The sequence below is a fragment of the Macrotis lagotis genome, chromosome 1 (assembly GCF_037893015.1).
Source record: "Macrotis lagotis isolate mMagLag1 chromosome 1, bilby.v1.9.chrom.fasta, whole genome shotgun sequence".
NCBI lineage: Eukaryota > Metazoa > Chordata > Mammalia > Peramelemorphia > Peramelidae > Macrotis > Macrotis lagotis.
Window position 1 is genome coordinate 402,377,971 of NC_133658.1, and position 14,708 is coordinate 402,392,678.

At 46.1% G+C, this 14,708-nt stretch overlaps 1 protein-coding gene across 3 annotated transcripts in view; it reads left to right on the forward strand.

The window, feature by feature from the left end:
- The window catches only part of DPYSL3 (dihydropyrimidinase like 3), a 116,157-nt gene that overhangs the window by 40,301 nt on the left and 61,148 nt on the right, over positions 1-14,708 (forward strand). The window contains exon 1 of one of the 3 annotated variants that reach the window (XM_074212668.1): positions 7,512-7,635. The exons of 1 other annotated variant lie outside the window; for it this stretch is intronic. In XM_074212668.1, coding sequence (XP_074068769.1) covers positions 7,597-7,635 — 39 coding nt within the window. In that variant the 5' untranslated portion in view covers positions 7,512-7,596. Of the gene's footprint in view, positions 1-7,511; positions 7,636-7,800; positions 8,158-14,708 lie in introns of those variants that run through there. One more of the 3 variants, XM_074212667.1, reaches the window with a different exon arrangement.

Sequence of the window (14,708 nt, forward strand, 5' to 3'; positions counted from 1 at the left end):
GGGTGACCTATTGTCAGTCAACCAGAAGTTGTTTTCTAATTCCCTTCAGGAAAATTTATTTACATTTTGTAAAGAGGTAACAGTATAGACACATCTCTGGTTTGTTGACTGTGTTACCTACCACTTCTGTGGTTTCACCAAGGGGGAGGCTCTGGTGATGGAAGATTGTCCTTATTAGCTGTCCTCTCCCTTTACACAGATACACACACACACACACACACACACACACACACACACTGTTCCCCAATTAAACAAATGTTGTGGACAGCAGATCAAAGAATTGATTTTGGCACATTTGTCCATATTCTTAGTTCTGAAAAGTTCTCTCTTGACTTTCAGAGGTTCAAGCATTGTCCTTTCAACTGCTATCCTCTTGTGCCTTGAACTAAAGAATCTCAGCAAAATCGACATAGTCTAATTCTTTGGACATTCTGAAAATTAACAGTTTTACCATGATGGTCTAGGACTTCTGTAGCTGGTGGATCTGGGGTTTATACTCATTCTTAAATATAGTCCAACAAAATAAGAATTACACAATTCTTATAACCCCTATCTTGGTACTTAACAGTACCAAGATAGCCTGAACCAACCCAATGATAATAAAGGAAAAAGAAAATTGGGCACCCTCTTCTCACTCCTTTCATCCCTCCCTAGACAAAATGTGGCCCTAATATAAATCCTGAAATGGAATAGATGATTTAAGTTAGACTGGTAGTCACTGCCTGTCTCCTACTATAACCAGCCTTCAGATAAGAATCCAAATATCCTGGTTGAAAATTCATTGAGATTTCTGTAATATGTTGAACACTCCAAATTTCCTCGGTGGGCCCATATAACATATAGGATTTTCTCGCTAATGATAAAGATGAAGATTTCAACACATAGCTCACTTGAAAATTTCCCAATTGATCCTGAAAACCATGGAACTTCTGAAATGAAGTTCTGAGCTCACCCCTTAAGCAAAATAGCATAAAAAATAAAACAAAAAAAATTTAGAAAAGCCCTAAAGAGATTTAAGACATTTCAAAAGGGATTGAGTATTTGACAAAATTTTATTTTCAATTTTATTTAAGGCAATGGGGTTAAGTGACTTGCCCAGCTAGGCAATTAAGTGTCTGAGGTCGCATTTGAACTCAGGTCCTCCTGACTCCAGGGCTGGTGCTCTATCTACTATACCACCTAGCTGCCCCAGGGATTAAGCATTTGGAGTGGATTACTGGAAGTTTCTAGACCATCAAGCAAGCATATTGTCCAGAAGGATACCAGAAAAGCTATCCAGACTCATACCACAATGAGGCAAGTTGTCTAGATCTATTCAAAAGGAAACTTAAGGAAAAAAATCAAATGGATTGGGTCCCAAAGAATGAATTACTAGACCCCAGTATTCTAAGTATGCCACCTTCTACTGTTCTCATCCTCATAATGAAACATGGTGATGCAACAGATCTCAGTGAATAAACATTCAATAAAGGAAAAAAAGTTATCTCAAAGAAAAAATGGTCTAATTGATTAAAAGCACACACTAGAGAATCTAACCATGAAGGAAAAAGAAAAAAGAAAAATAGCAACTGCCTGACTGGGGCTGGCTTGCCCGCCGTCCTGATGGCAGCCCTCTCTCTCCCTTCTATTCCCGCAAAATATTTCAGTAGATCCAGGACCTTCTGAACCTCTCCCTATCTAGCATGATCTAGTCCCACCCATATGAACTACTATCCATTGGATGAATTCACAAATTTGCACTTGCTATGAGGTGAAGAGCATGTTCAAGTGAATTAAGGGAAAATGAGGAAATGGTACTGTGTGACTTTGGTGCATTTCTTGCTCTTTTGAGGTGGTGGGAAGGAACTGCAATCTCACAGCCACCTTACCTTGCTAAAAGTTCTAAAGGATGTTTCTATATTGTATCTATATTGTTCTTGTTGATCTTTTATCAATAAAGGATTCTGCTTTCATGAGACTGCATGTACCTTAGGTTGCATCCATACCATCCATAGGTAATGACTAATAAAGATTATCTGGGCTCTGTACTCTACTTGCCAGCCCCCCCCCCCCCCCCCCCACGCCTTACTGCAGGGACTAAGGGACTAGGTTTCTGTCTTACATCATTGCTGATTATATAGACAGCATAGGTTTAGAGCTCTGGTCCAACTCCCTCATTTTACAGATGAGGAAACTGAGGCTTGAGGCTTTAAGAAATTAAATTACCTAAGCTCATGTGATTCAAATGTATCTGAGGCAGGATTCAAACTTAGGTCTTTTGACTCAATTCTAGCACTGTATCCACTGTGCCATCTAGAAGATTCATCCTCATTCCAGAGGCAATTGTATGTGTATGGGGGTCATCTCTTGCATTGCCATTATTGTTCAGTTATTTCAGTCATGTACAATTCTTTGTGACCCCACTTGGGGTTTTCTTGGCAGAGATACTGGAGTGGTTTGCTATTTTCCTTTTCCAGTTCATTTTATAGATGAGGAAATTGAGGGAACAGGGTGAAGTGACTTGCCCAGACTCACACAGCTGGTGAGCGTCTGAGGCCAAATTTGAACTCTGGAAGATGATTCTTTCTGGCTCCAGTCTGGTGTTCTATCATCTATCTACCCTCATCTCCTGCTTATATCCATGATAATACCTCTAACACTGTTCCAAGATCAATACTGCTTTTCTTCCATTTCTTTCCCTTCTTTCTCTTACACACACACACACACACACACAAACATGGAAAATGACTCTCCTTCCCAAAGGTCTCTTCTCTTGGCAAGAATATATGCATCTTTCCCAGGACGCCTGTAGTATCCTCTCCTGAGTAAGGTCTACTTTCCACCAAGGATCATAAAATTCAACCTACATTAAGTGAACGATTTGCCTGTCTCACTGAAGCTGGTATCAGTTTTATTCTGGAATTCACCTGGCTTCAAATTTCATGAGAAAACATGTGCCAGCTTCAAAGTCTTCCTGTTGGTATTTGTGTGACCAAGGAAATAGATTGTCAGATTTATTTTGATGAATTTAATATGTAAGCATCTAATAATAGCTTGCTTAGGTTTCTTTTTTCATTCAGTTAATTGTGACATTGGAAGTGTATGAGTAAGATTTCCTTTGTTTAGAACCCTCAGTATTTTGGAGTAAGTGATTTTTAAGTTTTTTTCAAACTTACCAGAGACTATTTCTCTTCATTTACCTTATTTGGAATTACCTAAATATTTGGCACAGTACTATTGTGAGAGCCAGGTGCTTCCCTTATTATATTTTAGAAGTTTTGATCTTTTTTTAAGAACTCTGTATTTTCTCCCTCTATCCAAATGGCATCAGCATCAGAGTTGTAATGAACCTCAAGCCCATTTATCCAAAACTTTGCATCTGAAAAGGAATTCCCTTTACAACAGCTAGGACTAAGGTGGTCATCTAGTTCCTGTTTGAAGAGTTGTAGGGAGGAGGGATGGAATAATTCCCAATCCATCTCGTTCCTCTCTTAGATGGCATTGTTAGAAGTTTTCCCATTATAGACAAACTAAATCTATATCCACCTAAGCCACTAGGTGGTGATAGAGCCCTGAGCTTGGAGTAAAGAAGACCCGGGTTCAAATTGACTTGATTCTTTCTAGTTATGTGACTCTGGGCAAGTCACTTAAGCCCCTGTTTTCTCAACTGTAACGTGAGCATAAGAACCCCTCTGGAGCCTTGGGTTTCTGTGAGACTCAAATAGTATAGGGCTTGTAAAGGGTTTTGTGAGCTCTACTGTGCCATATGAAGGTCAGCTATCCTTAAGAGAATATCCTCCCATTTTTTTCCTCCATCATTTCAATGGAATCACTTCATTCAAGGCCTTGTTCAAGATTTGTAGCCTATCCAAAAATTCCCTAAACTCCTTCCTGGCCCTTCCCCGTCCCCATTTATACACTCCATTTTAATCGCCAGCATTTGTAGCCAAACTAGTGCCATTTAATCAGCTATGGGTTTACTGAGTTTTGAAAATTTTCTCATTTTTCTTCAGGTGAATCTTTCCATCCCATTTATTTGGCAGCAGCAATTAAACAGCATAGCAATGACACTCGGGAAATGAAGAGTGAAAAAGCTTCCACCAGCTCAAGTAGTTTTCTAGAAAGTCTTTGTAGTCACTTTAATGCTACTAACTCTCAGGGGCGCAATCACAGGCTATTTACTCTTATTTTAAATATAGTACTGAGCTTGATCATAGGTTTCAAAGCCCACAATACATTGTATGCTGCAAACTAGAAGGGCTAAAGGGGGTTATTGCTAGATAATAGTGAGGATGATGAGCTGAGATATTGATTTTTTCAAAAATTGACGTTTTACATAGCAATGTAAAGTTTTGGAAACACTTTCCCATTTGGTCCTCACAGCAATCCAGTGAGAGCTCCTTCCCAGGAAGTGATGAATGAGAGAGAGAATACATTTATGGGCTTAGCCAATGTAAGAGTTTGTTTGCTGGACTAATGTTATGTGGAGTAAAAGATACATACATACACATACACATACACATACACCAAAGCTCTCAGGAAGCTCGGAGCCATCTAACATAGGGGCAGACAGCCTTACATACCTCCAACAACCCCTAAGGGTGTCAACCATATAGTACATTCAGCATTCATCAGAATATTGAACACTGCAGTTATGAGGAAATGTGTAAATGCTATTAGGGTAGTAGTCATATATTTGCAAAAGATTTCCATCCAAAATAAAGTAAAAAGTTTGATTTCTTAAAGAGTAAACTTCTTTTTCCTGGAAAATTCCCTTGTGTGGAACAGCACCTTCCTGACCATGCCAGATCAATAAAGCTTCTTAACTATTCCATCTTTTCTTCCTAATGAGATTGTCAGATCCTTGATAGTAGAGACTATTTCTCCCAGTGGCTCCTCTCAGCACATGCATCTGAGTAGACTATTTAGGTGCTTTGATTGGACAAACTTCTTAGGGAATGTTTTTGGACTCTAACAGCATTAAAGTACAATCCTGCACTGGGTTTATTAGTTCCTTTTAAACAGGAACAACTGTGCATGGCTGAGGCTTTGCAGAGGGCTACATCTGTTGCTCTCTCATTGTCTTCTGGCTCTCTAGGAAGGAGAACAGTGTGGACTGTCCAAGGGGAATCTATTCAGAGGCTTTCAACTGTGGAGCATTTCAATCTTAGCTTTCCTCTATCTTGCTCCCTTTTGGCCAGACTTAGGAGTTCACTGCTGCATTTCCAATCCTTCCAAACAGACATGAATATTAAAAGGTCCCCTGTCTTTTCCCTTGTGCCTTAACTTGGATGCTTTAATATGTTCCAAAAAAGGAAAGATAGGGTGGAGGGAGAAAAGAGAGTATTCATTGTATATTTGTGGTGGTAGCAACAGCTTGAAACCATTAGCCTTGCTATTATGCATTCCTGTGTTGTTGGAGCAGTGCATCACAACACAACTCTTATTTTTTGCTTGGCCCCTTGCACCTCTAAGAGTTTAATTCCAGTTAAACACGAAGGAAAGCACAGCAGAGATTACATTGCATGAGATTGGGAAATCCATTCTGGGGACAACGCTTTGGGTTTTAATGCCTGTAAATGAAGGAGGTACCAAGATACATCAGATGCAAATTTAAAAAGAGGCCATGGGATCCCTGAGGGTGGCCTCTGGGTTACTTTCGAGTTCCTAAGAAATCATTTTGGTCATGGCCCTTCCCAACATTTTAGATGAGTAGAAGCTCAGGAAAAAAAAAAAGACTGCAAGGCTCTAGGGTGCCCTTTAATTCCGTCTTCCCTCCATTCTAAATATAATTCTGCTCATTTGCATGCCAATACCCAGAATGCTTTGTAATTTCACAACTCCTTTCAGTGGTCCCAGAGCCGAAGCTGCAGGAACAAAGCAAAATGTTTAGGGCGTGCCTTTGGCTTCCCTAGTCCACGATTTGCAAAAGAGAATTGGAAGGTAATCCTTCCCCAGCAAGCCTCCAACTTGTATATATTTTATATATATTTTATTGGGATCAGGCTCTGGCCTCTGCATGGGGGCTGCTCTTTAAGAATGGTCCCTTTGGCTGGAAGTGTCTGGATTCTTTTTTAAATTTTTAAACAGATCTCAACAAAGAATTATTAAGTGATTATGTGTGCAAGTGTTCTCAGGATATATGGGTGATTACATGATGCAGTCTCTGGCTTCTGTTAAGCATTCAATATATATTTAAAACAAATTTCATAGGTCTGTGGGGCTAAAAGGTTTGCAACTGATGGGGACTTCGGAGATGGCCTAGTCCTACGTGGTCCTCATTTGAGCCGGGGCGCAGGTAGGCGGTGGCCTGCGAGAGGTCCCACAGACTAAATCCGGTGTGATTTCCCCCGTCCTCCGCTGCCCTTGATAATGGGAGGTGAGGCGGTGGGAGCATCTCCGCGGTAGGCCGCGAGTTCTAAGCCGCGCTCACCCGGGCTCAGACAAAGGGTTCGCCTCAGCATCTGCAGGGTCCGTCATGCCGCGGCCGTGCCCCCGTCCCACGCGTTTTCGCCGTTTTCTAGCCTGCGATTTAAACTCCGCGCTGAATGAATTAGAGGCGGCAGTGCAATGCGTGTGGCCCAGGGCACGGGTCCCGAAGACCTGGGGCCGGGGGCTGCCTCTCCCGCCCACTGGCGGTGTGAACCGGCCACGCGTCTAGCTCTCTGGGGCCACGCGTGACTGCTGATGCCCGACGGTGCTGGGGGCAACCTCTCTGTGCCCGCGGGACCAAGGCGCCGGCCCCCTCGGTAATGAGTGATGCCCCGGGGCCGGCGGCCCCCTGCCCGGGCTGCGGCGGAGCCGTTTAAAGCTCCTCCGTGCGCGCGGTCCGAGCTTGGGCGCGGCGGGCCGTTCCCGCACCGGCCGGCCCGGGGCGCCCCGGCTCCGCGGTGTCCGTAACAAAGGCCGCCCCGCCCGGGGGCCGGGGCCGGGGCTGGGGCCGGGGCCGGGGCCGGGCCGGGCCGGGGCGTGGCGGCGCAGCTCACCTGCCCCCGCCCCTCCTCTGCAGCGCGGCTCCCGCCCGGCCGCGCGCTCCAGCCCGCCTCCGGCTCCTCCCGCCCGGCGCCCCCTGGCGGCCGCCCGGGCGCCGCACGCACGCACGCACCCGCTCGCGCTCACACTCGCTCACACACAAAAAGAAAAGCCGGGGGAGGCGGCGGCCGCGCGAAGGCGGGGAGCTCAGTAGCGAGCGGGAGGGCCCTGCCAGCCTCGCCGCCCGCCGCCCCGCCGGGGACCAGAGGTAGCGCCGGAGCGGCCGGGGCGGGGGCGCGGGGCGGGGGCGCGGGCCGCTATTGTCTCCGGGGCGCGGCGGCGGCGGCGGCGGCGGCCCGGCGGGGGGCGGGCGGAGGGGAGCGCGGGGAGGGGAGGAGGCAGGCGGCGGAGGCGGGAGCTCGCGCGCGCCACTCTTCACCTGATCTCCGGCGGGGAGCGAGCAGCCAGCGAGGGCGAGGAGCCGCAGCGGAGAGGCAGCCGCCGGGCAGCGCCGCCCCGCCCCGCAGCCCCGCCGCGCAGCCCCGCAGCCCGGCACCGCAGCCCGGCACCGCAGCCCAGCCCCGCAGCCCAGCCCCGCAGCCCAGCCCAGCCCCGCAGCCCGGCCCCGCACCGCACCGCCGCGCCATGTCCTACCAGGGCAAGAAGAACATCCCCCGGATCACGGTGAGCCCCGCCGCCTCCCGGCTTTGTGCGGCCCGGCGGCCGGGGAGGGGAGCCGGGGAGGCGGCCGGCGCATAATGGTAACAAATGGTAACATAGTAACAATAGTGACAATGGGAATGACAAGGAGGGCGGTGACGGGGGACATGGAGATGCGGAGAGCGGACCGCCCGCGGGCCGGGGGAGGACCCGCCCCATCCCCGACGCCCGGAGGCTGCAGAGCCCCCGCCCGGCCCCCGCAGCCCCCCGCGCCCCCGGACCCACGCGCGTGCGGGCCGGGCCGGGCAGCGCCGCTTTGTTCCCCAGGAGCCCCCCTCCGTGGGCGCTGTGGGCCGGGGACCCCCGGGCCGCTCCGGCTCTGCCCGCGAACAAAGGCAGCGGCCCCGCGGCGCCCACTCGGGCTCGTGCCCCCGCCGCCGGCACGGTTCTGCCCTCCCCTCCACCCTTTGCCGCTGAATGGCAGCACTCGCCAGACGGCCCCTCTGCCCGGGGAAGAGTGTAGGAGACAGACCCCCGAAAATGGAGGTGAGACAAGAGCCCAGGGAGGGGCGGTGCCCTATGGAGCCGCTACACGCGTGTGCTCGTCATGCGAAGCACATGCATGGAACGGTTCAGAACAGATCCACGCATGGCGGCTTCACGGGGGCTCGTCCGCCCCTGCGCCCCGGCTTGCTCCTGGGCTCGCGCGGCGGCCCGCCCCGTCCTCCGAGTCCACACACGAACACACACACACCCACGAACACGCATGGGTGGGGCCGGAGCTCGGATCTAGCCCCTTCTCCTGTGAGACCACCCCAGCGGGGGAGAAGCGGGGTCCCCGCGCCCCGCACGGGCCGCTTTGTGCTGCGCGGGGCCGGGACCCGGCGCTGCTTGCTGGATGGTCATTGTTAGATGAAGGCAGAATCACAGGCTGGGCGGCTGGGCACCGCGGCCGGGGACATAGTTCTAGGAATTTATTTCTCCAGCTTTGTGTGTGTGGTGTGTTTTTTTTTTTGTTCCTTAGAGGATGGGCACCGTGTAAAAAGAGTGTTTTTTAAAAAATGCTTTATCCATGGATGTGACGATAACTTGTCTAGCTATAGATTATACATTCGTAGTGACTGAGGTTTTCAAAACTTCCTCACAAGCCCAGAAGGCCGGACACACCCTTCCAGAACACGGTGAAGAGCTTTGATTGAGCATCTGTGTTTCCTAATTTCCTTCCAAGCCGGCTCCACCCTTAGCATCCAAAGACCCCCAGCGCAGACAGCAGTCCAATGGGTGCAGTTTTTGGCCTCAGGTCTCCCAGTGGTCTCTGCAGGCTCCTCCATCCCCCTTGCCTCCCCACCCCTCCCCGTTACTCAGACCAGAGTGACATTTGTGCCACCCGGTTTCCATCCCCTTTCTCTTCCTGCTACTCTCCCAGCCACAGACCCTGGGCATGAAGCCACCTCCCCGGGGACAAGGAATGATAGCCCTCAAGTTGGGCATGGTGACTGGTTTTTGCCACATTGGGAACCAATTTCCCAGGCTGTTTGTTGGTGTGGAACCCATTCATTTGAGACTCAGGAATTTGGGCCTGATGTTTTGCCTGAGAGGTTTGATTTCTGAAAGTTCATTTTTTAAAATTTTTTTTTATTTTTATATTTTTGCAAGGCAATGGGGTGAAGTGGCTTGCCCACGGCCACACAGATAGGTCAGATTTGAACTCAGGTCCTCCTGACTCCAGGGCCAGTGCTCTAACTGTGAAAGTTCATTTTTTTAGAAAAAATTCTTAACCCAGAAGTTAAGACTCTAGTCTACCTTTTGAACCTTATTACCCACTGAACTCTGCCCTCCAGTCCCCACCCGACCTGGCAGAATGTCTGTCACTCAGTTTTGTCCTACTCTGATGCCTCAACATTGAACTCCCAGGCCCTTTCCCCCAACTTAGAATATATTCTCTTCAAAGCTCCACCTGTTGATAGCTTTATCTTCTTCAAGAACCAGCCCAGGCTCCCTTTCCTCCCTGAAGGCTTCAAGAGTGTCCAAACTGAGGCTTCACACCTATCCCCCCCTCTCCTGGGGGGAAAAAAAAGAAATCTAGCATTTTATCCATAATTATCTTTTCTATTTGTCTCCTACTGACATGCCATACCTCACTTGTTAGATTGTAAACTGTAACAAAGGGTCAGTGACTTTGGGTCCATCCAGTGCCTAGACTGTCTGGTACGTTAGAAATATTCACTGAATTGTATTGAGCTGAATTCTCTACGAGGCCCAGAGGAGCGCTTGGCGCACATCTCCCCATGAAGGGTTGGGAGCCAGAGAGGTTGGGTGCGTTGCTCCGCCTATGCAGTCTCTATCTCCCTGGAGCTCAGGGTGGGGCAGGCACGATGGTGGGAAGATGCCTCCCCTGAGTCTTGTCTGCATCAAACCTAGAGCCCCTTCCTCTCTATAGTATCCCACTCCAGGTGGATTCAGAGCTCTGTAACAGGAAAGCATATTATGGAGGGTGGGGAATTGAGGATTTTTCCGAAGTCTGAAAGAACTATCCTTTGTTCTTGTTTGTTGATGGTCTCTTTTATCCTTTAAAATTATTATTGCTTTCCTTTACCATTCCCAAGACTATAATATCCTTTCCTTCTCTCTTCACCTATTGAATTCCCACCCAACCTTTAAAGCCTAGGACAAGTGATGCCCTTCTTCCAGATGGCCCTTCCTTGATTTTCCCTTAACTGATAAGGACCTTCCCCCTTTTAGACTTAATGTTAGCACTTGATCTTATAACTCTGAACATTTTTTTTTTATTATAGTTATTTCCTTCAGGTTTCCCATCATTGAGATAGACCATCAACTCTCTGATGGCTGAGGTTTATGTCTTATCTAAATGTTGTATTTATTTCTTTATTTAGCTTCAAGGAAGGACTCTGCTTGCTTAATGATCTTAATTGTATAATAAAGCATGTCAGGTTCTAAATAGTATAGTAATGTTTTAGAGAAGCTGTAGTGATTTTATTTCCCTCCTTTCTCCAGTCAAATCAAACTCTGACCAGTTGTCAATCACTGAGTAATAACTTACTCAGGTGACTTAGAATGTAAACTTGCTGAAGACAGGTACTGTACCTCTTTTGTGTCCTTATTGGCTGGCACATAATTCTTGTGGATGGAGAAAGAGAATGAATGAATAGAAGAGAGGTGTAAGAGAAAGGATGGTTAAGGCTGAAACTGCTGAATGGCAGCAGTAGGTAGTTAAGTTATCCTTTTGTTTAAATATTCTAAGGGTTTTTTGCCCATCATGGATGGATGGATGATTTCATTTTTGGCATGTGGGACCAAAGTGTAGTCCTTGGGAGGTTCCCATTTAAGTGGAACCTCCTACTTCGGATCCTGTTGGGGAGGAAGAGTGTGGAAATACAGATACTTTATTTGAAGCATTTTGTGAAGGGAAATTTGAGATTGGAAGCAGAAGTAGATGCTGTCTATAGAATCCCTTTTCTTGGAGATCTATGTAAACAAAAAAGACATTGAGGTCTCTGGAGTGGTCTCTGGTGATTATTGACTGTAGTGTGAACCAGATGACTTCAGAACACTTGTACTAACCCTAACCTTAGAGTCATGGGATCATAGAGTTGAGAGACATCAGCAGTCATCCAATTCACCTTCCTCATTTTTCAGTTGAAGAAATAAAGACCCATAGGGTTAAGTGTCTTAATACTCCCTCAGCCTCAGTTTTCTCATCTGTAAAATCTGAGGATTTTATGCTGGGCTGACTGCACCCCTTGTCTGGAATAGACTCCCACCTCACCTCTACATTTTATAATCCTAATTTTTTTCAAAGCTCAGTTCCACATATTTTTCAACGTGAAGACTTTCCTGATCTTCCCTTCCCCTTCCATTGCAGCCATACTTTCTTCAAATTACCTGGTGATTTGTTTTTTCTTTTTTTAACTTGTCTAGGATATAATGTCAACTTTGGGAGGGTGGGGACTATTTCATCTATGTCTTTATATGCTTCTACCCAGCACAATGCCTTGGTAATAGTAGGTGCTTAATAAAGGCTTGTTGATTGATTGAAAAGGGGAATCAAGGCTAGTTGTCTCCCTCCAAGGCACCTCACATTAACAAAAGTATGCGATCAATGACAAAGACTATGAGAGATGAACTAAAATATCCGAGGGAGACCTTTGTGTAAAACTCGCTTAGGATTAATGAATCCCCGTATAGTTCTGGTGAATTGACTGGATGTTCTCAATAAGGTTAGTAAAATTTGTCCAAGGATGCTGAACTTGCTCCTTTGCTCTGACAGGGGTGCTCATAATAGCTAACATTGATATGCTCTAAAATTTGCAAAGAGCTTTACAAATATATCTCATTTGATTCTCACAGCAACCCTTTGAAGTAATTATAATTGTCATTCCCATTTTACCAATAAGGAAACTGAAGCAAATATAGATTAATTGACTTCTTTGGGGGTCACATATCTAGTAAGTGTCTTAGGCCAAATTTGAACTCAGGTCTCTCTGACAACAGGCAAGTAGATGGTGCAGTGGTTAGAGTTCCAGGCCTGGAGTCAGAATAACTTGAGTTCAAATTTGGCCTCAGACATTTACTAGCAGTATGATCCTGGGCAGCCTTGTTTACTTCAGTTTCCTCAGCTATAAAATGAGCCGGGGAAGGAAATGGCAAACCACTTTAAGTATCCTTGCCAAGAAAACCCCCAAATGGGATTGACTGAAAAATAACTGAATAACAACTTCCTAGCTTCAGGCCAGCACTCTGACCCTTTCCCAACTTAGCTGCCTCTACCTCTCAGACCAATGTCCTCTGATAAACTACCCCAAAAACCCAGATCTTTACATCTGTGTGATTTCCTCAAAGACAAATCCTTTTGCTCCAAAGGGAATCTTTATAATGGGGTAGGGCTATAAGATCCTGGTTTAGTAAATGAATTACGGTCAGGATGAATACTTCTGCCTGTTTAATACAGAAATTAATTAGTTTCTGGCTACATTCTATGTTAATGTTCACTTCCTTTATCTTATTCTTTATACTGGAGAACAAAGGAAAGAGGGGCAGCTAGGTGGTACAAAGAATAGAGCACCAGCCCTGGAGTCAGGAGACCCGAGTTCAAATCAAGTCTCAGATATATTATACTTGGTAGCTTTGTGACCTTGAGCGAGTCATGTAATCCCTTTATTTCCCCCATGTCCCTCCAAACCAAGGGGGGAAAAAAAAAGAACAAAGAGCTTAAGAGGCCCAAGTAAGGCCACTAATAGAAAATAGGTTTCTGCTTCAGATGGTGAAAATGGAGGTTACAATTTTGATATCTGGTAATTACCCATACATTAAAACAACTCATTTGAATAGCTGAAATGAACTCTAAGTCACAGAATATCAGCTCTAGAAGGGACTTTAGAAATCATTTAGATCAGTCTCTTTATAATAGAGTCTCTGAATAAAGATGAGAAATTTGAGAACCACCGGGAGGGAGGGAGGTGATTTGGCCTAAAAGGTGCTGCAGCTTAGTAAGGAGCCAAGATTCCAGATCTTGTGTTCTTCCCTCCTATATATCCCATAATGGCCTGCCTGTTGTCACAAAGGTAAATGAATGTCAAGGCTCTTTCTGTTGGACAGATGAAGAAACTGAGGCCTCAAAAAAAAAGCCCTTTAAATGCCTCAAATCCTAAATAACTGAAACTAGGGCCTGGGTTTTCCCAATACCTAGGCCAGCATTCTTTCTTTCCCTACATAGAGCCAAGCTGGCAGGTGGGACTGGTTCAGCTAGGCCAATCCCATTCTCTACCAGAGTGGTGGGGTCCTGCTGATGCTGGGTCAGTAGCGGCATCTTCAGATAGAGCCAACACTTTGCTGCTGCTGCTGCCGCAGCTGCTGCCAGTGATCTGAGATAATTTCTGGCAGAGCAGTGAAGTCAGTTATAAGACAGAAAAACAGATAATATTTTCCTGTGATGCTTTAGTGAAGAGATGTGTCTTGGAAAAGTGTCTTTCTCCTTATCTTTTCTCCCAGAAAAAATCAGCCTTTTTGAGCTAGATTTCTCAATCCTTCCAAAGGCATTCTAAGGAATATTAACTGGACACACCCAGATCTGGGGCAGAGGGAGATCTCTGGGATGGCCTGGGACCCCATTCTTGAGCTCATCTTAAAGACATTTCTTATTGTTTGCTTCATCTCATTTTGTTTCCCTTTGAAGAGCCAAACAATTAACTAGGAAGGAAATAGGAATGTTTTGAAATGACAATATTCAGGAAGATTTTTTTTTATAAGGTATCTAATAAAGGAAAAGATGACTAGAGCAGCAGAAGTATGGGGGAGCACTGAGTTCCACTTTTGCTTTTGTTACTCTTGAACTGTGTAAAAGACTCTTCATTTCTGAGTTTAGGTCCTTTATCCATAGAACAAAGGCATAGAATTTTAGGTGGTTTCTGATAGTTACTAAGATCCACTTCTAAGCATTATATCATTGTTTACCATGTCTCTTGCTAACTTTGCTTAGCTTTACACCAGAGTTCCACAATTCTTCCCCTCCCCCATCTTCCTTCCTCCTTTGTCTGCAGTTTCTTGGGACCTTGGGAGATGGTAGAATAATGATAGAAATTGATAGTACATAAATGAGCAGGGAGCCAATAACCTTTCAGCATTTTCATCTATCTGCTTATGAAAAACCAAGACTTTTAAAAAATTGATACCTTATTATTATTAAATTTATTAGTTGATAAAGGAAGCTTACCAGACCTAGCTGGACCCCAGGGTGAACTCCTTTTGGACCCAACCTGACCCTGTCCACAAACTCCCCATCAACTACCTCCCAGTTTTTCCCCAAGGAACAGTGTCCTGGGGTCTTTCCACCGATAGAGTCTTGTGTCCCAAGCATGTCTTATGCTTGAGATTTTTTCCCATAGCTTGTCCCTGGAAGGATTGTTTTGACATGTTTGTCCCAAGAGCTTGGATCTTTAGTTACCTCTCTACTGAAGAATATGTTTCTTGTGGGCAGGACCTGTCTCATTGTTGACTTTGGATCCCCGATATTTAACTCTGTGTCTGGCCGACACAGTCAGAGCTTCATAAATGTTTATAAATTGATTGCTTTCCAAACC